We start from the raw sequence: 27,044 nt of genomic DNA on the forward strand, positions 1-27,044 counted from the left end.
GTGGGATCTGAAGGAAGGCTCTGGCAGCCCCTGCTCCTTCCGCTCTTCCAGTGGTAGGAACAGTGCCTTTACTTCTGTGTTTGGAGTGTTGATAAAGCCGAGCTGGATGAGGAGATGAGAACCAAAGGCAGATTGTCACCAGGGCTGACAGCACCTGGGTGCCAGGGCTCCTGGAATTAACTGTTGGGTCCTGAAAACTGAAAGCAGAGTGAAGCATCCCCTAGCACAGGGGAGATTTACTGTATAGAAACAGGGCTGAGGAGGTTTATCTCTAGCCTCAATGGGATTAGAAGCTTTTACATGGCAGAGACACTGCTACAGACCTGGAGGGTTTATATGAGAGCGAGCGTTGCTCATCATCCAGATCCACGCTCTGACCCAGCCACGTGCACAGTGAACATGACAAAACGTGATTGTTTGGGGCTTTTGGAACATGAGCCTGAGCGTGTTGGCAGTGCTTTAGTGAGTAAGTATGTTTTCATGGAATCCCAGCCTGGTTTGTGTTGGAAGGGACCTTAAAGCTCATCCAGTTCCAACCCCCTGCCATGGGCAGGGATACCTTCCACTAGTCCAAGTTGCTCCAAGCCCCATTCATGTGGATGTTCTTCACGTTTCTACCCCACATTGCTTTCTTTGCTTTTGGGCAAGCTCTGTCTTTTCAATGCACACAGAGTGCCTGTGTGTATGATCCACCTTTAGGCTGCTGTATCCTTCATCTGTGCAAGATTTCAGGTTGAATTATGTCAGTTAGCCAGGAAATCATTGCTGTGTTCAGTGCTAAACCACAATCATTCCAAGGCGGAATGCAGCTTGAGTTAAACAACTCACAATAATGTCCCACATTTCTAGACATTGCTTAGATTTGGAATATTTCTTGCTCCCTTCTGATTTTAGGGCTCACATATCAAGTAATGACACCGTAAAACGTGTGTGCCTCGGAATGCTAAATAAATAGAAATGGCCAAATAGGATGTAAATAATAACAAGGTGGGACAAAATATTTCTACTTTATGGGCATGCACACGTACAGGAGCTTCAGGTCTCACTGGCTTCTCTCCCACTGGTGCTATTTTGGTTACTTTAATTCATTGGTAAGAGCTTTATCCATAGGTAGTCGCTTACGGAAGAGTCTCTTCTGGGCTGAACTCCACTCGGCATTGACCTTGCTCTTCCCCTCACACCCCATTGTGGGGAGAACATGCCTAAGCTTGATTTGGGTTCTTATGTCCTGTTTTCAGCAAGTTTTTAACCCTCACTTCCATTGAAACAAGGGCTCTGAAGAGGCTGAATGATTCCAGGCAACGGGGCTCTGGTTTCTAGGGCATTTCCAACCTAATATTGTGCATTCTCTATGGCTTGTCATGGCTCTCATTATCTCTCCTCAGGAAGAAGCAGTGAATCTCTTAGGTTTTTCCTTCCTTCCTTAAACTTGAATTATTCCTCTCTCCTGTAGCAGCTCTCTTGCAATATGTTGGCCCTGCTGTGAAGAAGCACAGAGCTGAAGATGTATCACCACTCGTGAAGGAGCGACCCAAGAGCTTTAGTGCCAAGATCCAGAGGTTGCCTGCGTGTGTCTTGGAGTGTCTCTTTGCCCTGTGGTGTGCTGCAGACTCAAACCTGCTGGAAGCAGCTCTAGAAGCATTTCCTACCCAGTGATCTCTGCTTGGAGCCCCTGTGGGCTGCAAGGGTTTGGTTGGTTGTGGGTTAAAAGAGGAGAGAAAGGCTTTTTCCTTGGGGATGCTCCATCTAAGTGCTGCTCCATCTCTCTGTCAGGGTCTTGCAGGTTGGTCTCACCTTGTCCCTTAGAGTAAATACCTTAGGGACATCTGTAGAGCCCATCTTTCTTTTCCAGAAGCTAAGAGAGGAAGAACTTTGGCATATGAGGGATTGGATGATGATATAGAGATGGTCTTTCTCCATCTTCTTGCCTGGGGAAGTTGTTGACTTGCTGGTTTATGTTGGATTGTGTCTCATGTGCATCAAAGGCTTCAAAACCTTTTGGATGGATGCCTTTTCCTAGCAGAAATCTGATACTTGGCACCTAAGGAGAAACCTTGCCTGTGTTAAAGCATGTTTTGCCAAGCTACGGCTGCTTTGGTGGTGTTTGGCATGGGTAACTTGAAGGAGGTGTTTGGAGAGCAGCAGCTACTTCTCTCTTAGGAATCTGGCCATGAAAGGAGGAGCAGGAGGATGTGTGCTGGTAGGGCAATGAGATCTGGCCTTCTCCCACCCTAAAACCCCATGAGGTGCTCACAAGGCACCTGAATAGTGTCCCTCAGGTCAATGTCCCTGAGCAGAAGGACCTTCTGAAGATGGTTCTGCATCGTTGAAGCTTCTTGTGCTTGGTCTTGCTTGCTCTTTCCTCTGTTCTGCACAGATATCTCAGGTTAGATATAAGGAAGAAGTTCTTTACTGTGAGGGTGGTGAGACACTGGCACAGGGTGCCCAGAGAAGTGGTGAATGCTCCATCCCTGGCTGTGTTCAAGGCCAGGTTGGATAGAGCTTTGGGTGACACGGTCTATGGTCATCCCTGTCCATGGGAAGGGGTTAGAGCTGGATAATCTTAAGGTCCTTTCCAACCCAAACCATTCTGTGCTTCCATTTTCCTTCTTTCTGTGCTGCCTGTGATGTGGAGGCAGTGCCGTGGCTCAGCTGGGGCCCAGCTGTGCTAAGATGACATGAGACTCTTCAGCACCTTGCTCTGAAGTCCAAGCAGGAGGCCAGATCTGATCTGGAGGCTGGCCAGCGCGAGGAGGCTCTCGGACAATGGAGCTTCTATGATGGGTTTTATCCTCCTCATGGCTCTTTTTGTTATGGTAACAGTCAGCTCCTTACTGTTTATAAGAGGCTTATAAACAGTGGAAGTCGTGTGCTTGGGAGGACTGGTGGGAGCTGGGCTGGGAGAAGCCTTCTGCTGGCTGGAGCTCTCAGGCAAGGGGGGTTGCTGCTCTCACTGCAGGGGAAAAGCTTTCCTGGCCTCACTGAAGTCACTCATAGCTGATGTGCTGCTTTGGGGCCAGGTTTTAAGGCCCTTGCAAGGGCGAAGGGAGGGTGTAGCACATCTCTGATGTATTCCATCTCTTTAGGGATGCTCTTGTGGAAAGGGGATCCTCCCCAAGCTTTGCAGCAGTGCTGAACACCCAGAAAGGTACAGTCAGATGGTAAAGGGCTGGACTTTGCTTTCACCCTGTGCTGTAGGTTAACTTGTAATGACTTGTTAAATACTGTCTGTCTGTTGGAGATTTACTTCCAGCCGGTTCCTTGCCAATATTCCAGTTTATACAGTTGGGTTTGCTTTATCAAGCTTATAAAGCAGAAGGGTGTTATGCCTCTAAAGCAGATTTTATAGGGCTGGCTTTTGGCAATTTTTAGCTCTCTTGTAGCTTTCTGGTTACAAAGCAAACATTCTCCCTCCTTCTTTCACACCCCAAAATAACTTGAAAGGCAAAGCCTAGGACTAACAGCAGCCTGCACTAAGCTCCGTGGTGGCCTCTCCCTGTAAAACTTAACACCTTTTGCCATGGCTTTGGGTGTATAATAGCTGCTGGTAGTCAGATGGAGCTCTGGGCACCCAAAGGTGCAGAACAGGCTCTGTTCCTAACTCCCTGCAGGCACCTAATTTAGCTGGGAGAGTCACCAGGGGAAATTAGGTGCCAATTGACTTCACAAAGCATCTAGAAGCAGGTTGGGCACCGAGCCCTGTGTCTTGGAGAACAAACCCTGCCCTAAGGAAGCCTGAATGTTCAAGTGACTCGTGGTTTTTTTAAAGGAAGAACTTGCCATGTTTGTTTTTATCCCACTTTCTGATGGATTCTGATGCTCTGAATCATCACTGCAGTGTCCCACGTTAATCCAGGGTAGCGCAGGCAGCTCCAACGCTAAACCCCAGCCTGATGCTGGGTTCCCTTCCTGCCTTTTCTGGGTGCTGCTCCCAGCTTATTCAGAGCACCGTGTGCTGAATATTCATGTGGCTGGGCAGGAAGCTGGAGGCAAGAGCTGTTAATGGCTGCACTTAGACAAATAATAAAGAGCCTTTCCTGGAACACTCTCAAAGCAACATGTTTCCTTCCTTGCATTTTAGTGGCAAATCTCGGACTATTTTTGCGAGCTTGGGGCAGTGCCTTGTGCTTCCTTCTCTTTTTTTGGCTAGCAGAGTGGAAATGGCTCTCAGCCTGACTGCTTTTTCCCTTGGCCTTCCCAAAAAAGCCGTCTGGGGTTTGATTGAATCCAACCTCTCTTCCCATTCCAGCTCCCAGTGGCAATTCCACGTTCTGCCTGGAGTCTGCCTGCGCTCCTGCATCTTCTCCCGTAGTCAGATGTGTTTCACAGCACAGATCCTGTGCAGCCATCTATAATGATCTAATTTATTGTGGGTTTATCTCCTCTTCCCAGTAGCAGTGTCCTTGGGGCTTGGGCTGGTGTCTTGAGCACTATTTGTGTGTGAATAGGCTTGTTTGTATTGCGGCTTGGGTTGTTAATGCTCCTGGCATGGCTCCCAGGTCTCACCCAAGTTATCCAAATGGAGCTGGGATGGCCTTGCCACTCATTAGTCTCCCGGAATGAATCCCATGGAGCTCAGGCTCATCAAAAGTTAACTCCTAGCTCTGTTTTACCTTCTTTTTTTTGCATGAAAGTGCTGAAGTAGAAGTACTGAGGAGCACAGTGAATGGATCAAGGAGAAGGAGCTCTGCCTGCCATTGGTGTAGCAGTACCCAGGTAGCAAAGACCTCTCTCTTTTGGAGGATCGTTTTAACAGCACCATTTGTGATCCAGTTCTGCTTCTCCTCCTGCTGACTGCTGAGCACTGGAGTTTCCCTATGGAAGTTACAGCCCTCCCTGCATCCTCTGCTCTTTACCCTACTCAGTATCCCGGGACAATTGCAAACAGGTTCTCTATTGCCTGTTGCTTGAAAGACATCTCAGATTTAGCTGCACCTTGGCTTGGACTTGCTCCTGCAGGCCTGAGGCTCGTGTCTGTGATGGGTTTTACACCTGATTGTCAAGGTACTTTGTAAACCAGTTGTAATCTATGGCAGTACGTGTCCTGCAGTGAGACGGGGCAGGGCGGATGCACTGAACCATCCCGGTGTCCTCTTTATGCCTGCAGGTGTTGCCCATCTGCTTCCCTCCTGCTGTAACTCAGCCATGGAAAACTGAGGCTGAAATTCCCTAAAATGCCCCTTTTCACAACTGGTTGTTCTTTTGGAGGCTGAAAATCAGGAGGGGGAAATGAGGAGCCCTTTTGTTTCTGCCCCTTTCACTGACACTCTTAACTTGCAGGGCAAGTCCTTTCTCTTTATGTCCCCATCTATGGCACTTTTCTTTCTTCCAACCCATTCTGCAGCTCATCCTTCACTCAGGTCCTCCCAGGTGAGTAAATGTTAGCAAGAGAGAGATGTCAGTCAGCAGAACGTGCAGTTTGCTTTGGTTTTCTGTTCTTTAAGCCCATTTTTAGGAGGTTGCTCTGCAGCTCTCTTGGGTTTGCCTCATGGTTGGTGCAACCTTGAGCTTTAATTTTGTGGTTGCATTAATGTAAAGTTATGGTTTATTCCTATAAATCCTAAGGCTAACATGTGCTTGTGCTGGTGTATCAGTAAGTGTGCTCGTGCTGGAGGCTGGACCTGCTCTGGCAACGTGAAGCACAACTATTTTAGCTTCTGCCCAAGCGTTCAATGGGATGTGAAGTATTTCAGCTTCTCCTGCAAGGCACAGGGACAGGAGTGTCAGGCAGCAGCATTCCTGCAGGAACAACGGTCACATGCAAGTACAATAGAGCCTTATTTTTAGAGCATTTTTCATACCAGCTCTATCCCCCAACGTTCAGCAGAGCTAATGGCTTGGGAGTGTCACAGAACCACAGCTGGGTTTGGGATGAAGGTGCCTTAAAGCTCATCCATTTCCAACCCGCTGCCATGGGCAGGGACCCCTTCCACTAGAGCAGCTTGCTCCAAGCCCCTGTGTCCAACCTGGCCTTGAGCACTGCCAGGGATGGGGCAGCCACAGCTTCTCTGGGCACCCTGTGCCAGCGCCTCAGCACCCTCACTGGGAAGAGCTTCTGCCTAAGAGCTCATCTCAGTCTCCCCTCGGGCAGGTTCAAGCCATGACCCTTGTCCAAAGCCCCTCTCCAGGGCCTTTTTTAGCCCCTTTAGGCCACCATCGTCTGGACATAGGAGGGTAAGAGCCCCAGCAGCATCCTCAGAGGGGATGAGGTGCCAGTTGCTTGTGTCTTTGGCAGAGCAGGAGAGGCCTGACTCAAGAGTTACAGATCGTGGCTTGAGGCTGCTCCAGACCTCAGCTCCTTGTCAGGAATTCAGCTGGAACAGTCTATAAGAGCTTCAGCAGCACCAACCCCACACTTCTTGTACCTGGATCCTGGTGTTAGTCAGCCTACACTGGGGTGTAGGATACTTGTGGTAACATGGAAGTGTTGCTGTAGGTGACTTCCTAAAGACAATGAAGAGCCTGACTGTGGCCTTCCCTGTGGCATCAAGCTGCCAGCCATACCCATGACTTGTCTTGTGGCTATGGGCATATCTCAGAAGCCAAACTAGTGCATTTGGAAGGATAAGGAGCATCTTGGATTGAAAAGATCCCTGAATGTGCTTTCAAAACCACATTTCCTGCTTCTCTTGTCTCTTCCTAAACTGTTTCCAAATTGAAGTTTGTCAAATGGGTTCCATGAGGTGCCAACACACTTCCTGGGGGAAATCCTGTTCAGGAAGGCTGCTCTTTCATTGCTGCTGTTGATGCATGTAATACGTCTAATTCCTTTTAAGGGACTTAAAATATTACCCCTAGGTGTCTGTCTAGACTAGGATAATGGGCTTAGTTTTTTCTTAATGGCTTAGTTAACATGCTTTGGGACCACTTCAGTTTATGGAGTGATGTACCAGGGGGACAGTAGCATATGGGCTGGCTTGAGTAGCTGCAGGAAGAATGGAACTTGGAAAGAAGGGGAAATTTTGGGTTCTGAGGTAAGTAAAATCCCTTCTCCTCAGCTGGGGGCCCAGGCAAGTTCTTCATTGCAAACAGAGGATCTGATGAGCAGTTCAGTTTGGGTGAGAAGAGCTTCTGCCTCAGAGCTCATCTCAGTCTCCCCTCTGGCAGGTTAAAGCCATTCCCCTTGTCCTGTCCCTGCATCCCTTGTCCAAAGCCCCTCTCCAGGTTTCTTGGAGCCCCTTCAGGCACTGGAGCTGCTCTCAGGTCTCCCCTTCAGGAGCCTTCTCTTCTCCAGGCTGACCCAGCCCAGCTCTTTCAGCCTGGCTCCAGAGCAGAGCTGCTCCAGCCCTCGCAGCATCTCTGTGGCCTTCTCTGGCCTTGCCCCAACAGCTCCATGTCCCTCTTGTGCTGCTGGCCCAGAGCTGGATCAGGACTGCAGGGGGGTGTCTCACAGAGTGCAGTAAAGGGGCAGGATCCCTTCCCTGTGCTGCTGCTCGTGCTCTGGGGGTGCAGCCCAGCACACGGGGGTGGTTCTAGGCTCAAGCCCACACTGAAGCCAGGTCATGGGAAGAGCCCCTCATCTCCTGGACGCTATCACAACACGTGCCTCCTGTGTCAGCTCAGTGTGAGCCCAGCATCCTGGCATGCACTGAGCTGCTCCACAGAACATTTCTCATTTATCTCCGTGCTAGCAATAGGAAGAGGCGATGTCCCAACAAATCAAGGAGGAGATTAACTTCAGGAAGAAGCTGTCATAGCTCTGTTAGCGCTGACACTCTGGATTAGCAGTGCTGCACGACTGACTGGTCAAGTGTGCCCTTTGGCTGGGCTCTGCTTGTCCCTCTTCACAACCATCCCCTTGTGATGCTGCAGTTGCTTTGATGAGGAGTTAAAGCTGCGGTTGAAGGTGGGACTGAGATCCACAGCAGAGCAGATGCTCTCTTGGATGCAAAGCTCATGTTTATTCTGTTTTCCCCCATGCTGTGCCTGCTCCAGAGGAGTTGCTCTCGTTGAGAGCACTGCTGTATACAAGTAGGCTTCAGGAAATCTGTGCTCTTAAATACCCTGTGCAAGCTCCAAGGGGTGTCTGATTATCAGCACAACACACACTGGAGACCGCTGTGAAGTGTGGCTTCAGCTTCCCTTCTTTTACAGCCAGCCTAGAGGTCGTTTGCATGAGTTAATAAGGCAAAAGAGACAGAAAACACACACAGGCTCTTGGAGCACAGTGTATTTGGGTTGAAAATGGCTTTTCAGCTCTCCCTGAGACAGCAGCAGCTTGTCAGGGCCGTGCTGACAGAACTTGGAAGCACGCTTCAGTAATCTGTCTGCATTTCTTCCCTTCACCTTGCTGTTTCCAACATGCTGAAACTCATCAAAGCAGTGAAATACTGTCCTGCCGCTGCAGGAAGAGGAATGGGAATGTGCTCCCAGTATCCAATCAGCTGCTTATTCTGCCTGTTCTTCAGAATAGAATTTATTGAAGCAATTTATCCTGCCTAAATGTGACATAAATCTGAGCACATGTATGTACATACCAGGCATAGGCAGTAGTGAATGAGCAGCTAAATCTTGCTCTAAGGAATGAGTGAATCCTCCTGATGCTTTGCAAGATCAAGTAAACGGAGGGCTTTGCAATGGGCTGCTCTTGGGTTTTAATGGAGCTGCTTGTTAGGACCTCAGAAGTCACCTGCAGGCAGCCCTGGTTTGTTTTCCTGCTCTCTGTTTTAGGTAGTGTTATCAGAGCATGGGGACTGACAGCTCCTCTGGTTCTTTAATTTCTCTACTAGCTTTTATATGCGTTGGAAGCACAGAATAGAATAGGATCAACCAGGTTGGAAAAGACCTTTAAGATCAATCCCAACCATTCCCAGCACTGCCAAGGCCACCACTAACGCATGGCACTGAGAGCCTTGTCTCCAAGGTGTGTGAGCACTTGCAGGGACGGTGACTGCAGCCCTGCCCTGGGCAGCCTGTTCCAATGCCTGAGCACCCTCTGGGGAAGGAATTGTTCCTCAGCTCCATCTAAACCTGCCCTGGTGCAGCTTGAGGCCATTTCTTCTTGTCTCATCCCTTGGGAGCAGCCCCTTCATGGCTCCATCGTCCTGTCAGGCAGTAGAGAGCGGTAAGGTCCCTCTGAATAGGATGTAGAGAGACCCTGAGGTTCTTCATGTTGGGGAAGGCTTGGGCTGCTCGGGTAAGGGCAGATCCATGACCTGTGTAATTAAGCCAGCCCAGGGTTGGCTGCTCTGTGAGATCCAGCACCCTCCCTCCATTATAATTCCTCTGCTTGTTTAACAATCAGATTTGTTTGTGGCTGGAATAAGCGCATCCTCAACCTCATCCCACGCACCTGAGCTTAAATGTAGGAGGGTGATTTAAGCACTCTTCAAACACTTCCAGAACTGGCCTCACTTTGACAGCAAGAGGCATTGTAACTGTCCTTTAACGTCTGGTGACTTTGCTGCTCTCAGCACCACAGCTCTTAACCTGGAGCTGCTTCATCGAGTCGCAGACTGGTTTGGGCTGGAAGGGACCTTAAAGCTCCTCCAGTTCCAACCCCTTGCCACGGGCAGGGACACCTTCCACTGGAGCGGGTTGCTCCAAGCTCCATTCAGCCTGGCCTTGTTCTTCCCTATGAGGGTGCTGAGGCGCTGGCACGGGGTGCCCAGAGAAGCTGTGGCTGCCCCATCCCTGGCAGTGTTCATGGCCAGGTTGGACCAAGCTGCTCTAGTGGAAGGTATCCCTGCCGGTGGCAGGGAGTTGAAACTGGATGAGCTTTAAGGTCCTTTCCACCCCAACCCATTCTATGATTCTATGTTCCTGGCCACCTTTATTGCCTTTATCCTTACACTTGTCCTGTACAAGGGAGCGTTTTGGCTGCTCGCCTGTTCCATTTGTGAGAGGGCTCTTCCTCCTTTGGGAGCTTGTGTTTGTATAGGCCCTGGAGTTTTCCTTGCTAAATCCACCCATAGGCCAGGGTTGTGGAGATCTTTCCTCTTCTTGCAGGAGAAGACCTGGCAGCTACTTACAGCTTTTGGTTGTTGCTTTGTGTGCTGCGGCCAAGCCAGTGCTCAGAGAGGGGAATCCCCCCTTCCCCCTTGTAGCCACCCATTTTAGCTGCTTTAGCACATGGTAATACAAGAATAATCTTGTTTTCAAGCCCTAAGTGATGTCTGTGCCTCTTCAATCCAAGCAGAAGGGGAGTATTTGCTGTCCCTCAGCATTCCCCCTCCGCTGTTCCGTCGCATTCTTGGAGCACTTTCTCATATGGCTCCTAAAAATAACAACCCCTCCCCAGCCTCTCGAGCTGCTCGGTGCGTGTGTGACTGGTTAGAAAGGCAAAAAAGGGCCCTCAAAAGGGCTTTGTGGCCACGTTTGGGTTTCAGTTCTGCTCTTGCCTGCAGCGAGCTGACATGTGTCACTGGAGCCAAGTGCCGAGGAAGAGATGCTGGAAGGGATGTGAAGAGCCGGAACGTGCTCGCAGAGGCAACCCCCTGAAGAGAAAGCATTTGCTTTGTTATGGCTTTTTAAAATCCTGCTATAAAGAGAGCAGTGGGGGGGGGGGGCAGCAGCATTTCTGGAGGTGGGGGGGGGTGACTTTATTTACTCTTGATTTCTTATTAATAAGGACAGCTTCACTTGTAGCATAATAGGAGTGAGTGTTTTGTTATCCTTGGCTATAAGCTGTGATAAACTACCCCTGCCATCAGCCTTGTAGTTTACCCACTAGGGAGCCAGATTATTGCCTTGTAAACCAGAGCACCACTCCTATAATCCCTTAATTAATTAAATGACAAATTTTAGTTCTCTCCCATTGAAAATATAACTTGTACATAGAGAGGACTTGGATTTATTTCATCGCTTCAAGCTCACGCTTTTTTTTTCCCCCTCTGTAGATTGTCTTTGCTTCTGTGTCTGTGCTTTCCTCAATGCCTCCATCTGGGGGGTGTTCCAGAGGTCTTTCCTATGCAGGGTGGTCCTGTGCTGGTGTAGAGTAGCTTCCAGTGTCTGAAGGGGGCTACAAGGATGCTGGAGAGGGACCTTCATCAGGGAGTGGAGCAATAGGACAAGGGGTGATGGGTTCAAACTGGAACAGGGAAAGTTCAGGTTGGAGATGAGGAAGTTTTTCTGTGAGGGTGGTGAGGTGCTGGAATGGTTTGAATGGAGAAGGTTTGGAGGAACCATCCCTGGCAGTGTTCAAGGCCAGGTTGGATGGGGCTTGGAGCTAGCTGCTCTAGTGGCAGGTGTCCCTCCCTGTGGCAGGGGGTTGAAACTGGATGATCTTAAGGTCCTTTACAACCCAAAGCATTCTATGAGCATCATCCCCAAGTTGCAGATGGTGCCACTGAGACGCACAAAAGTCCTTTGGCCCTCTCAGAATCAATGCTGGGCCTTAGTGGGAGTCCAGGCATGGAAAACTCCAGCTCTTTTCTCCAGCTGGGCTCTCCAAAGTCTAATTTAAACTTGACTTGGATTAATCCCTCTTCCTCAATCGTGCACAAAGAAACCTCCTTCCCTGCATCATTCATCAACGCCCTCCCTGCAAAGAGCAGCTTCTGCTCTTGGTATTTGAATTTTGGGAGCTTATTTAACAATTTCCTCTTCTTTTTTCTCTCCACAGCTTGACTCAGCTGCATGAAATATGGGTGACGACAGGCCGTTTGTGTGCAATGCCCCCGGCTGCGGACAGGTATGCTTCCAGGGTGCTTTATTGGGAACGTGGTGGTGTGAATCAAAGTGGCTGTTTTATCACTCAGGCAAAGAGTTTAAAGCCGGTGTTTTACGTGAGCACTGGAGGTAATCAGATCAGAGGATTTGCAGTGTGTAAATCCAGGTTATGAGCAAGTGCACTCCCAAGTAATGAAACCTGCCTTGCTTTGCGGGGTATTGGTATTCCACTGGTGTTTCCCACACAGCCCAGAGAGAACCCTCATCTCCTGTTAAATGTTTGCTGGGAGTGTTCCTCAGCTTCTCTCAAGGCTGTCGAAGCAAAGGACAGACTCAGCTCTGTCGGGATGCGTTTGCTGCTGTCGCATACTCCTTAAAGCAGCTGAGAATGTGACACTTGATGGTTTGTGTTATGTGAACCCCAAACTGCTGGAGTCTATTTTGGGCTTGCAGGAAAAAAAGAAGAGGCCCATTGTGAATTTGTCCTCCCTGGCCAAAGTGCTAGAGTTGGGTATGGCCTTGCTTTCCTAGGGCAAAGCTTGGTTCCATCGTGCAACCAGGAAGGCACCTCTCCGTTGTGTTTGGTTATGCATTCCCAAAGTTGAGTTTAGGGTCTCCCTGGTGCTTGGTGGCAGCTCTCACACTGTGTTAATGGGAGGAACAGGGGCTTGTGCAATTGGGAGCTGTTAGGACATGGAGCTTCTGTGGCAGGACAGCCCTGCGTGGAGCACAGCAAGAACTGGGTTTGCCTCTTCTGAAGCAGTGAGCATCCAAGTGCCAAGATGCCTTTGGTAGGGGGGGGATTGTAGCTTTTAATTAGGTATTAAGTGATGTGCACACACTTTGTTTTCTTGGCTGCAGCCATGGGATGTCAGCTTGCCAAGTGATTATGCTGGGATGCGTTTGAGAGCTCTTACCCATCCCCGGGTACTCGCCCATCGTCGTCCCTGCTTAGTTCTTTGGTGTATTTAATATCTTAATACCTCTTGTGGGGCTCTCAATTGAGATGAAAGAGAATTCTGCATCCCCAGGGCACATCCTTTTGAGCCTGCATATGGATTCTGTGCCATGTTTATTCTTAGAGCACAGAAATGGGGCCAAAATCTCATCTGGTAACTCTTGGAGATTGGGGCTTTGTAAGAATACATTGTTGTAACTCAGCTTTTTGGCCATTCTAAGTCTGGTCTCATCTGGAGTCGTTTCCATTCACTTGCAGGTGATCTTCTTCTTTCTTTCTTTTTTTTTTTTTTTTTTTTTTTTGGGAGGCTGCTTTTTATCTTGTACCTCTTTGGCTGTGAAATTGTGCAAGTCATTTCTAAAATGTATGAGCTGTATTTGAGCACTTAATGGTGTGAGCACTTCAATCATACAACCTTCAGCTCGGATTCAAACACGCAATTAAGGCAAACAACAATGTATTTAAATTTAATCTCCCCCAATCTCCCACAAATGACAGATAAAGGTGGTTGCTTCCTCCTTGTGCTGTTCCAGACTGCTGCTTATGGGTAATTCTGCCAATTCTTCATGTTAATATTGAAATGTTAGAATCGGGGTAATTCAGAGCACGATGATTCATGGGGATCCAACCTGACCTCGTGCACGGCTTCCTAGAACGTCCTTCACTACCTGCTCAAAGCAGAGCATTAAATAGTGATGATCCAAACTTGATGGAAAAGGTTTCCAGTGACGGGAAATTCACCAGAGCCTTTGGTGAAGTTGTTCTCATAGTTAATTCCTCTTCCTGGTAAGGAAAAATGCTGCCTTAGTCCCAGGCTAAACCTATTTAGCTGCAGCTTCCAGGTTGTGGGTCTGGTTCAGCGTTGGTTTGTTAAGAGATTTGTGATGCCTGTAGGTATGCACTGACTGATCAAATCATCCTTAACATTCCTTTGGACTAAATACACCCAGCTCCAAGCCTCTCCCTGTAAGTCCTAGTGTCTTCCATGCATTGTTTCATCCTCTCTTCTGTGCACAGCTTCACATTGGAGGTTTTTAAGAGCCTTCCCAAATCCTGCTCACTGCTAACATGCAGCAGTACCTCTGGAGGAGCTCGGTGGTACCCAAACCTGTCATCAACTAAAATTAACACTGGATGAGCTGGGCTTTCTGGGGCAAGTGGACTAAGATTGGGTGGCTGTGCTGAGCTGAGCACAAGGGGAATGCAATGGGTAGCTTTGGATCTTAAAATGAATGTGAATTTGAAGCTGGGGGGCTGATGGTGCCCAGCAGCTGCCTGCAGAGCTCAGCCTCTGAAGCACGTGCTGCATTGTTTCCCCAGCAGCTTGTGCTGCCTTTTGGCACTAAACTCTGACCCCTTGATGGGAGCCATCAGAAACAGGTTCTCTGTGGGGATTCTTGTTAAAGTGAAGCCTTAACAGGGGGCAGAGGGGGCTGCGCTTCTCTCTGCTCATTCCCAAAGATCCAGACCTTTGGCTTTAAACATCGCTCTGTGTGATCTGCCACAGGAAGATCCTGACTTCCCGCACGTGCTGGTGCCTGTGGCTCCTCTCAGACTCTGGATAATCCAGAGTTTTGAGCTTTCTGAAGGGAATCTGGTTTTGTTTCACCCAGGCGCACAAATGCACACCCAAGCATCCCATGTTCCTGCTTTTTCCCAGCTCAACACCCAGCCAGGCTGCCAGGCTGTGTCTGGCACTGGAGATGGTGAAACTTCCTGCAGGATTCAGCCTTTTTTCCTGATTCTTTAAGACCTTTGGGTGCTTTTCCCTCAGGAAAAACACCACTGGAATGGGATGGCTGTCGAGCCTCTTGGGTTATCACAGGGTAGCACTTGGCTCACCAGGCCCCTTCACTACATGGCTCCAGCATCTTTGTTTCTTCCTTTTCCAAACCTTTGATCCCATGCCCAGTCCATTGGCATGTTTTTATCCCTGCAGATTCCTCTTCTTTTGGCTATTCCTCTGCTTGAGGAGTGCACTCTGGTTTTGGTGGGAACAGGCTGCTTTGGCCCTGGGTAAATGGAGATGATCTTCTGGATTTCAGTGTGAGCTGGGGTAGGGGCATGGGGACAAACCCCCCCAGTCCTTTTCCACTCACTACAATTAGGGATCTGCCTCTTGCAATCACTGCAACGTGCTGTGCTGCAGCACAGGAGAAGGAGAAGGGGGAACTGATTTGCACGGGAGACTGGAGACACTGGGAAGCCAGAGGTAACTTTCCCCCTTTAAAGGAAGAAAAACCCCTATTTTCCTTCCCAATGTAATGTCTTTGAACCATGAGCTGCTGCTTTCCCTCTGGAGCTGATACCAGCCCTGTCTCTTATGGTGTATGTCCTTTTTCCTCCCTTTCCTTCCCTGTTTCTATGCAGAGAAAGGCTGCCAGGCTTTTCAAGGAGGTGAGGATGGGGAAGAGGGAATAGCCACCAAAAATAGACGAGCAGATCTCGCTGTACCCCCCGTATCATCACAGCTAGTGGGCTTTCAGTGGGGCTGTAAACATGTTTTGGTTGCTAGGTCTTGAATGGTGGCTATTTTTGGAGCCTGGACTCGAGATCGCTTCCTAACAGCGAGGCTGCTGTGCCACAGCTGACACCTCAATGTGCTGCAGATCCTGCTTTTAAACCAAATTCTTCTCAAGGTCATGTATGTGGGTTCTCCTCAAAGAGGACAAATGACTCTGTCCTCTTCCCTTACCCCCTTTCCCATGTCCTTTATGTATGGAGGGAGAAGTATCCTACAGCAGGGACATACCCCTTCGTGCTGCTGCCTGAGGATGAGGAGGGAGGTAGAATACACAGAGCAGAAGCCACAGAGCAGTGCCTCAAGTGAGGCTTTCCTTGACTCTCTTGAGTCAAACTAAGCTGGGCTGATGCATGCACACTCTGCAGCTGGGTCATGGGGAGCTTCTCATTGACTAACAGCCTCAGGTCCTTCTCCTCAGGCTGCTCTTCTGCTCCTCTCCTGAAGGCTTTGGATACTTGAGGCTTTATGAAGTGTCATCAAGGAGAAGCATCTTTATTAATAAGACTGTATGGGCCGCTCCTGTTGCCCAGCCTAATGGAGGGGCCATAATATTGAGTATCTTCTACTAGGAGCAGGACTTTCCCTAGCCCTGCCTCCCCTCTCCACACCATTTCCCTCTTCATAAGTAACAGGAATCATCACTGGGGTCCTAATTCCAATGCTCCAGTTACACGTTGAGGCCATTTCCTCAAACAACCATTTGCTTTTGAAACCTCCCCTTAATTTACCAGTTTATTCCCTTTAAACCTGTGGCACTGAGGTGATGCTCGGGCAGCGTCCGAGAAACGCAGAGCCCACAACTTCCATGAGGCTAGAAGATGATTTTTCTTCTTTGTGGTTTATTGTATCCTCTTATCTTGTCATATAATAGAAATAATGTTTATGGCATTGAGGCCTCAGCATCACTTGGCATTTAACCAACCTCAAAAGCAGTTTATTGCTTTGTATACTCTGCCGCCATGACCATTATCCCTTAAATCTCTATTGCCTTGTAATATACGAGGCAACAAATGGCTTCTGAGATTGGTTAAATGTGGAACTGAAGCTGAGGTGGGTTTTGTAGCTTGTATAATCCAAACGAATATAGATTATTGCTTTTATATGAGTCCTGGTATAGAGGAGGGGGGGGAAATGGCTCTTCTCTTGCTGAGAGGCTGTGAGCTCTTCTCATCACAGCTTAAGCTTTGGGATGGTCCAGGATGTGCTTGATGCTGTGGTCACTCCATGGGATTTCCAGCCATGGAGTCATGGCTGTTGGAAGTCTGAACTGTGATTTACACCCGTGTATCTTCATCCCACATTCAGGAAAGGACCAGCTCCACCGGTGGGAGGAATGAGACTTGTCCCTGTCCCTGCAGGTGCATCAGTTGCAGAGTAACTGAAGCAGGTAGGCAGGCACAGAGGAAGGAGTGCTCATGGCCCTTGGCTTTCAACAAAGCATCTTTAGTGTGATTTCAGAGGTTTGCTTTGTTCCCATCCTTCTCTCGTCCCTTTGTAAAGCAAAAGGGGAAGAAATATTCCCTGATGGAAGCTGCTAGGAGCCCCCTTTACTATTGGGAAGTGTCAGCCCTGCTGGAACTTGATGCCAGCCCTGGCCAGAACCATGCAGGACTCAACTGTGTGTGGTAATGGTTGTGCATTGATTTAACAGCCTCTGGAGATGTTGTTCCTGGAGCTGAGGAAGGGAAGCCAGAAAAACTGCCTAAGAAATTCCACGTTCAACTTGAATCCTTGAGGAACGCCAGCCTAACTGGCTGCCTGCTGTTAGAGCAAGCAGGAATGGAAGTGGTTATTAAGCACAGTTATGATACCCTGGCCTCCAGTAGGAATTGTTACTGTCCTGGCACGGGAAATGAATGGGACTGGACTTGGACACAGGCCTTTGTCCTAAAAAATTCAGGCTTCTAACACCCAATGATTCAATGAGGTAGGAAGCATTATTCCCTGGAAAGCTGAGCCTTCTTCTGTGGAGCAAGATGGGGAATGTCAGGCCCCAAAGCTGCACATGAGGGTGCCAGGCCAAGAGCAGGACTCCCAACTGCCCCTTCCAGGCTCACATGGATTGATGTTGGGTCTCAGCTCCAGGTGACACCACGACACAGTGGGGCTGGATGCTGCATGTCACCAGAGACCCGAGCTCAGGGCTGGCTCACACCAGAGGTGCTTCCCATCTCATCTGCTCTTGGAAGCTGAGCAGGGTCTATGATTCTGTGATCTCCAAGCGCATGCAGGTGGCTCCAGGCAGTGCCAAGACTTCCCAACATGCCCCAAAACGTCGCTCCCTGGTGGGTTCAAGCTGTGGTGGATGCTTCTTCTCTCAATATTAAAATGAGAAATGGGGGATATTAAGGATGGAGCAGGAATAAAACCCTGCCCTGAGCTTTGTGTCAGCTCGGGCACAGCGAGCACTTGTCTGTGTTAGCAATAGCATCACGTATGTGCCATCTCCCTACTGCACCCGGATGATTTGAAGAGCTGAGCCATAAACTCCAGTTTCTTTTCAGGGTTTGAAATGGAAAGGAAAAGGCTGCAGCTCCGTGGTGAGGAATTCTGAGCTGCGTGCTCCTGCTTGCTTCACATCTGCAGCCTTTTTATAGGAAGCTGAAATGAAATCCTGCAGAGAACCATGTTGGGGAAAGGTCTGTCTATGGTTTTACAGGGAGGCAGGTTTCCAGAGTTCCTTCTGGATTTCAAATGAAGGCCTCCCCAGCTGCAGTACCTGCACATGAAGCCCACAATGGCAGATGCTCCACAAATCTCAGCGCAGTTACAGGCTGTAATGGGTCCACATACAAGTGGTGTTTGGCTATAGTAACTCTTGAGGTTGTTAGCATGAAAAGAAGTGGATTAATCGGAATTGTAACTCATGTATTGTCAGCAGAGTGAAATGAGCTCTCCCACCTCTTGTTTGAAGGTAGGTTTTGGAGGCGGGGAGGGGGAAAGCTAATTTGGAATACGGAGAAGCTTGGGAAGGCATCTGAAAGCAGGAAACGTTTATTTTTTACACTCCTATAACTTAAAAACGGCCAAACCAATTTAAACCAAATTGGATAATAAAAAATATTGCTCCTGGGCTGAGCCCCTCTATGCCAAGTTCCAGCCTGGAATGAATTTTTATGGCCAAATTATAAAGCCCCTCGAAATGAAGGTTTAAAATGGAAATGTTGACAGACCTTTAACTACAAAAGCACTGTCATAGAAGTTCTTTTTTTTTCCAAAATGGCTGTTTTAAAATATAATTAAGACTTAAATATTATTTAATAGCAGCATTTCCTGTAAGTTAAAAATCTTTATCATTCCACTGCCTGGGATTCATTGCCACTTCAGAGCGTGCCAGCTCTGCTTTGCATTTGGAGCACGTGTGTGAGCGCTGAACCCACACAGACACTTGTCTGTCAGATGGAAATGGCTCTGGACAACATTCCAGATTCCCCTTTCCTAAATAAGAGCCTGGATGCCAAAAGGACTCGCTGGACCCCTGCTCCAATCCCATGGCTCCGGGAGGGAGCAGCCACGTGAGGCTCTGCCAAAGCTCAGCTCCTGCTAACATGAAACCCTCAGTGGGTTCATTCCTCATAGGAAAACCCGTTTTCATCCCCTCTGGCTGCTGAGGTGCTCAGTAGGAGCTGTGTGTTTAGCCTGATGGCTGCTTTGGTGTCCTCCATGCACACTGAGGGCACTTTGGAAAGCTGGAAACCAGCAGCCATAAGGAACTTGGGAGCTGCTTCCTCGCAGGAGTAAAGGAAGAGGCTTCTCTTTCGCAAGGGCTTCCCACAGGCTTCTCGCTGTCGCAATTCCCGATGCCAGGCGATGGCCTCGTGCCATGGGGCAGGATGATGCTGAGCAGTTGTCACCCCCCCCCCCCCCCCAGCGTGGGGCTTGGTTTTCATCCCTGCCCCTTGCTTGCGCTGCTGATTCCTCTGTTTCACTGCCTTGCCTTCCACTCCCTCCCCATGTTTAAAAATACCCCTTGGTTGCTGCAGCGTAGAGGCAGGGTTGTTGCAACACCCTGTTCCTGCTGTGGCACATGGAAGTGGAACTGGGAACAGTGTCCTCTCCGTTCCTGCTGGATTTCTTGCTCTCTTCTTCCTGACGGGTGAATAAGCTTTAACCCTGCTGCCTGATGCCTTCCTTGGGCAGCCTTTGGTATGGGATGCTGAGAGCAGGATGCAGAAACCCCTGACATCTTCACCTTAATGATTGAGTGCTCCTCTTCTTCCTCACCCTTCTGCAGCCACATGTGAAGGGCTGGGGGTATGAAAGCAGCTTTTCCCTTCTGGCAGGGTCCCAGCCACAAGCTGGGACATCCACCCCTAAGGCCATTCTGGTTTAAAGAGCAAGATTTACCCAGGTATGGTTATTCCATGCATTTCAGGCTGTTCCAGTGTCATCCTCCCGTGTGCACTGCATGTGCAGCACTAGGATTTGACTGGCAAAAGGTCTCTGGACGTGCTTGAGAAGGCTCTGCTGTGTGTTTGATGAGAACCTTCCAGGTTTGGTGGTCGAAATGGATCTGTGGGGTTTGTGTGTGTGAAGTAACTGCTTCGAGCTCAAACTGGTGTAAAGTGTAGAGATCAGTAACTTCAACTCGTGTTAGTTCCCTTTTAGTTTGGATTTTCTTTGGAGCATCTGGGCTGTGACTTTGGCTTCCTGCTCTGGAGGTACAATGAGGTTTGGTGATGGCCTTTACATTCCTGCCCCAGGGCTGCTCTAGACCAAGCCCCCCTTAGGATTTGTGAGCCAGATTGGCTGCTGCAGCAATGGAAATGAAGAAATAGCACCTTTGGATTTGACGAAACGGCTGCATTGTTTCCCCTCCTTTATCATCTAAGGCATGCTGTGCCAAGGCTGCAGAATGCCTGAATAACACCTTCAAATCTGCAGGAAGCAGCATTAATGCAGGGCCTGTCAGAGAAGATGCGATCGGAGGATGCTCCGTGCGCGCCGGCCGCCGCATCCGCGTGCTCTGCAGTCGTTCATTAGCATCCTTGTTCATTTTGGCATAAAACTGGAGTATATGAGGCGGCACACAACTAGTAAACCTATTTCATGGGGCAATAGAAGAGCCAGTAATGGATCTAATTGCCCTTTTGGAGCCCCTCTGTAGTCCCAAAGGATTCTTCAAGCGCTCACAAATCACAGCAGAAACGCATCTCCTGCCGAGCTGCAGTGCTGGGGAAAGGGTGTTGGGGGGGTCCTGGGTGAAGGGACCCATCCTGCCCGCAGAGCAGCAGACCCTGTTCTCTTCAGAGCTGCTTAAAAACTGCCTTTAACCTTCCTTGTTTTGGAGGAAGGGCGCTGAGGAGCATCGAGCCTGATTTCCAGGGAAAGCTGGGCTGTTAAACCATCTGCTCTTTGATGGGTGGCTTGCAGACTCAGCAGCTATAAATGTGTATTTAGGGAGAGAGTGCACACTAGGATATGTTCTTATATAGTCTCATATGTGTATCTACATATATATTTATATGAATATGAACATATTATATGAATATGAACATATTATATGAATATGAGCATATAAAGGAGATTAGATGTTAAAATCATGAAATGCTTTGGGTTGAAGGGACCTTAAAGCTCCTCCAGTTCCAAGCCCCTGCCATGGGCAGGGACACCTTCCACTAGAGCAGGTAGCTCCAACCTGGCCTTGAACACTGCCCGGGATGGGACATCCACAGCTTCTCTGGGCAACCCATTCCAATGTCCCACTACCATCATAGTAAAGAATTTCTTCCATGTATCTAATCTCAATCTCCCCCTTTTCAGTTTAAAGCCGTTCCCTCTTGTCCTATCACTGTGTGCCCTTATTAAAAGTCCCTCTCCGCTATTAGGAATAAGTTATTCACAATGAGGGTTTCCCCTTTCCTGGGAACATGACCAGGGCTGCAAATATACCCCCAAATGAACCCGTGCACTCACAGGGGATGGTTCCTTCTCTTTTTGCTTTAAGGGAGTTCCCCCATCACAGTTTCTGCAGGGACCGAACTCATCTCAGCCCTTATCTACAGCTCTTGCTCTATATCAGTATCAGTAATGCAGACTGCGTGTGCTGCTAGCACAGAGCCATAAATTAAGCCAGGCTTTTATTAACTTGCAGTTAGACTGATCTCAAAGCTTGCTTGTGGTCCTGAGCTTAACAGGAGCAGAAGGCTGTCGGTGACTGCATTCTCCCATAGCTGGCACCACCACGCTGGCTGTAGCTTGGGAGTTAAACCTCGTGTGAGCTGATCCTGATGCATCCATACCGGAGGGCAGGAACCATCCCTCATCAAGCAGATGAGAGCAGGGCACTGGGTTTGGAGGTGGTAGAGGGAGGAGGGCTGGTTGGGGGAGAAGATCTTAAGATACAATCGAAACCTGCCTTACGCTCAGGAATGGGCTTTTCTTCCTCTTTTGAGCTCTGATTTGCTTTCTTGGCCAGTAAAATATTTCCTTATTTAAAAGCAGTCTTTTAAACACAAGGCTGTTTGGTTTTGTGGGGGTTTTATTTGTCATTCAAAGCCTCATTTGCTACCTGTCAGCTTTGTGTGGTACTGCATGAGTTACTCCCCAAGCATGGCTGCAGCAAGGAGCTTTAACGCCGTGCCAGAGAATCACAGAATGCTTTGGGTTGGAAAAGACCTTAAGATCATCCGTTTCCAACCCCTGCCACGGACAGGGATGTCTCTCACTATCATGGGTACACTTGGTTTTCAAAGAGGTGCAGGAGTTGTCAGCATTTTCTATTAGGTTCTTGCACAAAATCCAATCAAGTGGCTGTGTAAGGATTAAAAAAGCAAGTATGGGGACCCTTCCTGAGGCTTCCATCTCCTTCCCAGCAAAAGCGATGCTGAAGGGGGATGCTTTAGGTTGCAAGGAGAAGGGACAGGAGTGTTTTCCTCCTGCTGCTGAGCCGCTGCATGGAGGTAGATGTTAGTAACCAGCACCATGACCTGGGTTTATTTCACTATCTAAATAAGCAGTGGGTTTCTCGTTTCCTGAGCCCACTTCCCGTGTTCCACCCTCGCATCCCAGAAGGACACAACCGAGCTTTGCAGGGGCACCGGGGGGCGGGCAGAGCCGGCTCTTGCCCGTTGGAAAGGCAGCTCAAATCCTCTCTTTTTGTCCCAAGGATGCTCTCGCTGGGATGGGAACGGGCTTTGTTGGCTGGAAAGAGGCCGCTCCGCCCCTCTGCGGCAGCGGGCGGGCGGTCCATGCGGCTCTTCCCGGCCGCCGCGATGCTGCCAAAGCGCGGGCAAACGGGAGATGCTGTGTCCTTATACACGGGGTAGGGAGAAAACACCCCCCTGAGCATCTCATTGCTGAAGAGCAGGGTGGAAAAACCCCCTTTAACCTGAAATGTCAAGTCCTTTGTAGAGATTTCACGTGAGAGCTGAGCTCCAAAGCGGGGCTGCTCATAGAGGGGGGTCTAATGGTGCCTTTTTGAAGCATTTTGGAGGGGGGGTTTGGACTGACATTTCCCTCCGTGGTTGCTGCTTTGCAGGAGAACCTTCCTTAAAGAGTCAGCTCTTGGGCTGAGGTGTAAAAGCTCACAATAAATACATTTATTTATGGATTTTATATATATATTGAGAAGGGTTGATTCGCCAGGCAGCCACCGCGTTATCCTGCCGCCGCGGGGGTTGTGATGCTGTAGCCACACAAAGGGCTGGTGTTTGCATGTCAAAAAGAGAATAAACCCCCACTTTGGGGGCTTTTCCTTCTCTGTGTGTAAAGCAGGCGGCACAGGGGTGGTCTGCAGCAGTCCTTTTGTGTACAGGAAGCAGCAAGCAGGGACTTGTTCGTTGCCACCCTTGTGTGAGTGGAGCTGGGCTGGAGGAATTGAGGCTAAAGCAGGGCCTGGGTGGGAGAGGAAAGGGCTGAGCTCTTGGTACCAGCCCTACAAATCTCCTGCCGTAATACATCTGAGGAGGAGCATCGTGTTTAGTTAACACCTGCTTAATGCTGGGAGCAGAGAAACAGCTCCACCACTTCCAAGCACTTGGAGCAGCTGTTTTCCTCAAATAATTTCTTTTATATATGCTGGATTAAAACAATAAAACCATTAAAGTCCTCACATTCCCCCTGAGAGTAAACATGTAGACAATAAAGAGCTGTGTGTGTGTAGAGGGGATGGGGTGGGAGAGTTCTGCAGCGTTGCAAAACAAGCTGTCAATTCATCTCAGCACTAAAGGCTGCAAATGAAACCGGTCCATCAAGGGAAGTTCTTGCAGAAGGCTGAGCACGGCAGGGCAGAGATTTGGGGGATGCTGAACTAGTCTGGGTTGTTGGTAGATGGGAAATGCATCTTGCGTAGCAGTTAGGCAGAAAGGGGGACTTCATGTGGGGGTCAGTTGAATAGCTGACAGCAATTCAAAGCATCACTTCTGTTTATCTGCTTAAAGCCCCTTAGTGTGGCTTCAGACAGGGAGACGAGAGCTTCAGCTGCAGTAAAACTCAGTTATAAGAATAGATATTGCAAGGACTGGATTTAAAGCCATCTAAGCTTTAAAGAGCAGAGCATGCCTCTGCTGCCTTGCTTGTGTGTGTCTTGCTGGCTTGTTGCTATAGTTGCTTTATGCTTCCACCTTCCCCACTGCTTCTGCTACCCCAGACATCTGCAGGGCCAACGCTGAGGATACAGCGTGAGCTCCTCATGGCGCAGCATCACTTTGACGTCTTCGTTCTGGCTTCTGCCCTTAGAAGAAGCTGCTAATTCACCTCCTCACGGGGGTCTTAATGCAGGCTTTTGTTCCTGAGGCCAGGGGAGGTGTTTCCTGCACACGTTTTTGGTATTAAACCCACTTTGTGCTTGCTGGGGTAGCTGGGCTCCTTTTTAAGAGGCTTATGTGCTGCTTGCTATAAACCTCCAGCCGTCTGTGAGCTTTAGAAGAGAATTTCAATGCCTTTTGCTTTGCCTGCATGTGAAATTTTATGCCTTTGAGCCTGGAATGGGGGGCAGCAAAATGGGAAGGGCCCAAAAGATGCGAATCCAGTGGTTTTTGGTGACCTCAGCTGTGTATTTCCACATCGCTGAATCATCAGCCCGTTGGCACCGCAGCGGGGAGGGGGATCTCTGCCTGCGAGGCTGTAGATCAAACACGGTGGGGAAAAGCTGATGGCAAAGCTGCTTGCGTTACATTGCTTCTATCTCCTCTTCATTTTGCTTGCACTTTAAGGGTTTATCCACTTTATTAAGGGCTGCAGGTGGAAAGGGGTGTTAAAAGGGTATATACAGGAGGCAGTTAGAAGTGAGTGAGAGCCTTGAGCTGGTGTGAATCGCAGCTGGGAGCTCACTCCAGGCACAGAAAGGCTTTTGCTGGGGATTTGACTGGGTCTGGAGAGCTGGGAGTGGGTTCATGGGCTCCTGGATGTAATCCTGCGGTGTAGATGGCCCTGTTTGTGAGCTCTGTCATCACAGGGGTTGTGAGATGTGTGGAAGTGAATGGGAGAAGAGCAGGACTTCACTATGAGGATGGTGGGACCCTGGGATGGATTCAATAGGGAAGCTGTGCCTGCCCCATCCATCCCTGGTGGTGTTGAAGGCCAGGTTGGACAGGGCCTGGAGCAAGCTGCTCTAGCGTGTGGTGTCCCTGCCCGTGGCAGAGGGCTGGAACTGGAGGAGCTTTAAGGTCCCTTCCAAACCATTCCGTGATTCTAGATATCTAATCTAAATCTCGCCTCTGTGTTCATATAATGATGAACTAGATAAGCTTTAAGGTCTCTTCCCAGGCAAACAGGCCTGTGATTCTGTGATTCCCCATGAGCCTGACGTGACTTGCTGGGGCAAACCTGGCACCGTTTGAAAGTCGGGGCTGTTGCCTAATGATTGCAGCTGATGTGGGGTGGGAAAAACAGGCTCCAGAGCCTGAGTGCGGGAGATGCTCCTGCTGGAGGCTGGAGGCAGGCAAAGAGCTTGGAGTTAGAGCCCTCTGCAACAGAAAGCCATAAATCCTGAGCGAGAAGAGGGTCACTGAGAACCTCATCAGGGTGGGAGCAGCAGCGCCGCGTTAATATGCCCATAAATCTACCTGTTACGATAAACCAGGTGGCTCTTCCAAGAGGCAAAAAGTGTCAAGCGTCAGGAATTGAAGGTTTTTTTTTTTTTTTTTGCTGCCTATCTGCTTTTAAAAGCTTAATTATGGTGCTGAGCTGACACCTGACAACTTATCATGGGCCTTATAAAAGACAGGGCTGGGGTTTGTGTCTGTATCTGGGAAGCAGGGGCAGAAAAAAAGAGGGAAGGAGCTCTGTGCATTGGCCAAAAGCACCATGTGGGGATGCACAAAGGAAGGATGCACGGCCCTGGGGAGATCGTTGTGGGAAGCTGGTTGTGCTTTAAGGGCTGCTTGGAATCAAGAAGGTGAAGGGAGGCAGAGAATGGGAATTGTGCCTTAGGGTAAGCTGTGGAGCTCAGTGAATAAGGGTGGATGGGAAGGGATGAGAGGGCAGGAATGGCTTTGGCCTGCTGGGAGTCACTGCAGGGGTTTGGTGGATTCCTCAGTTTCTCATTTCACATCTTGTGCTGGGATAGATGTGGAGACAGGAGCTGGCCAAAGCCATCCCCACTGAGCGCTTGTACCTCTCACTGCAGACAGAGCAACCTGCTCTAGGGGAAGGTGTCCCTGCCCGTGGCAGGGGTTGGAACTGGATGAGCTTTAAGGTCCCTTCATCCCAAACCATTCCATGATTCTATGGCTAAGTCAGTTATGTGGGTCTACACTTCCTTAGAGCATGTTCTTTCCCACTAAGAAATGCCACCCTTAAAGGGGGGAAAACCCCCAAAGCACTTGAATTCTATCTTCATTTGACATGCTGCTCTCACCAGACATGCTGTTGGAGAGGTGCAAGCTCAGGCCTGCAAAACCCACCCCTGTTTTCAGGTGCTGGAGCCTCACACACCATGAATGGGTGGGCACATACCCAATATCACGAATGAATTGAAGGAAATCAACCTTCCAGTGCCTTAAAAACCTGAATGGGGACCGTGGCATCCTTCTCCTAATTGTAGTGGTGTTCAGAGGTCAAGGCTGAGTCACGGAGGCTCTTCCAAGCTTCAGCACAATGAGAGCTTCCAAGCAGTGGCACAATGAGAGCTATTTCCCATTGGAGCTAACTTTTCCTCTAGGATCAGCTTTCTCCTAGCCCTGAAACAATAGTGCAGCAGCGAGAGGATCCTGTTAGCCTGATGCAGGCATCTTCTGAGCGGAGAACCCCCAAACCTCTCAGATGAGACCAAATTTAACCTCCCTTCTCCTTAACCCTTGAGAATTAGCTTTGGGAACGACCATAAGGGGCTTGGATTGGAGTTGAGGCTGTTTGGAGCAGAATCCACTGCTGGAATCCTGCTTTCCCAGCACTGCTTTCTCTTCCTGGGGTAAGGATGGAAAGGGAGACGTCACCATCCCATGCATGGGCACAGCAGCTCCCTGCAGCTCTGCCGTGCTGCTTGAGGGCCCAACCACACACCCTTGCTCCCGCAGAGCTGCGTTGGGTGCCTAAGATCCAAGCGAGATCCAGATCCTGCTTTAGGCTCAGTCCTGCTGGCTCCAGCCCCTCCGCTGCCCTGTACCTCCATTTCCAAGCTCACTGATAGCACTGGGGCAGCATCCCCAGGCTGCTTCCATGACTTGGCAGGGAGCAGGGGAGCGGGAATAGCCCGTACCATGGAGCTGCCAAAGCCTCTCCTCGCCCGTGCGGCACTGACAGGCTTGGCCACCATCCAGAGGCGGTTTAAGATCCCGGTGCAGCCTCCCCCAGCACAAACCCACAGCCCTGCAGGCAAATCCATCCACTCCAGGTTGGGGTTGAATGAGTTTTACACGGTACGTTCTTGTTTCTCAGGGTATGCGGGGAAGGAGGCTCCTGTTCTGCTGCTCTTTGCACTCTGAATCCCCTCGCACGCAGCCGCGTGCGGGGCCGAGGCTGTTTGCAGAGAAGGAGGGTTTTCGCTCCCACATTCTTCATTCAGGAGCT

At 49.5% G+C, this 27,044-nt stretch overlaps 1 protein-coding gene across 3 annotated transcripts in view; it reads left to right on the forward strand.

The window, feature by feature from the left end:
* The window catches only part of ATF7 (activating transcription factor 7), a 230,292-nt gene that overhangs the window by 174,638 nt on the left and 28,610 nt on the right, over positions 1–27,044 (forward strand). Inside the window, exons 1-2 of one of the 3 annotated variants that reach the window (XM_061443636.1) lie at positions 2,618–2,816; positions 11,564–11,632. In XM_061443636.1, the coding sequence (XP_061299620.1) occupies positions 11,585–11,632 (48 nt within the window). In that variant the 5' untranslated portion in view covers positions 2,618–2,816; positions 11,564–11,584. Of the gene's footprint in view, positions 1–2,617; positions 2,817–11,557; positions 11,633–27,044 lie in introns of those variants that run through there. The other 2 variants (XM_061443635.1, XM_061443637.1) reach the window with 2 other exon arrangements.

This window comes from Pezoporus flaviventris, unplaced genomic scaffold (assembly GCF_033815535.1).
Source record: "Pezoporus flaviventris isolate CSIRO_AGI_PZ_B2104156 unplaced genomic scaffold, CSIRO_AGI_Pfla_v1 ptg000455l, whole genome shotgun sequence".
Classification (NCBI taxonomy): Eukaryota; Metazoa; Chordata; class Aves; order Psittaciformes; family Psittacidae; genus Pezoporus; species Pezoporus flaviventris.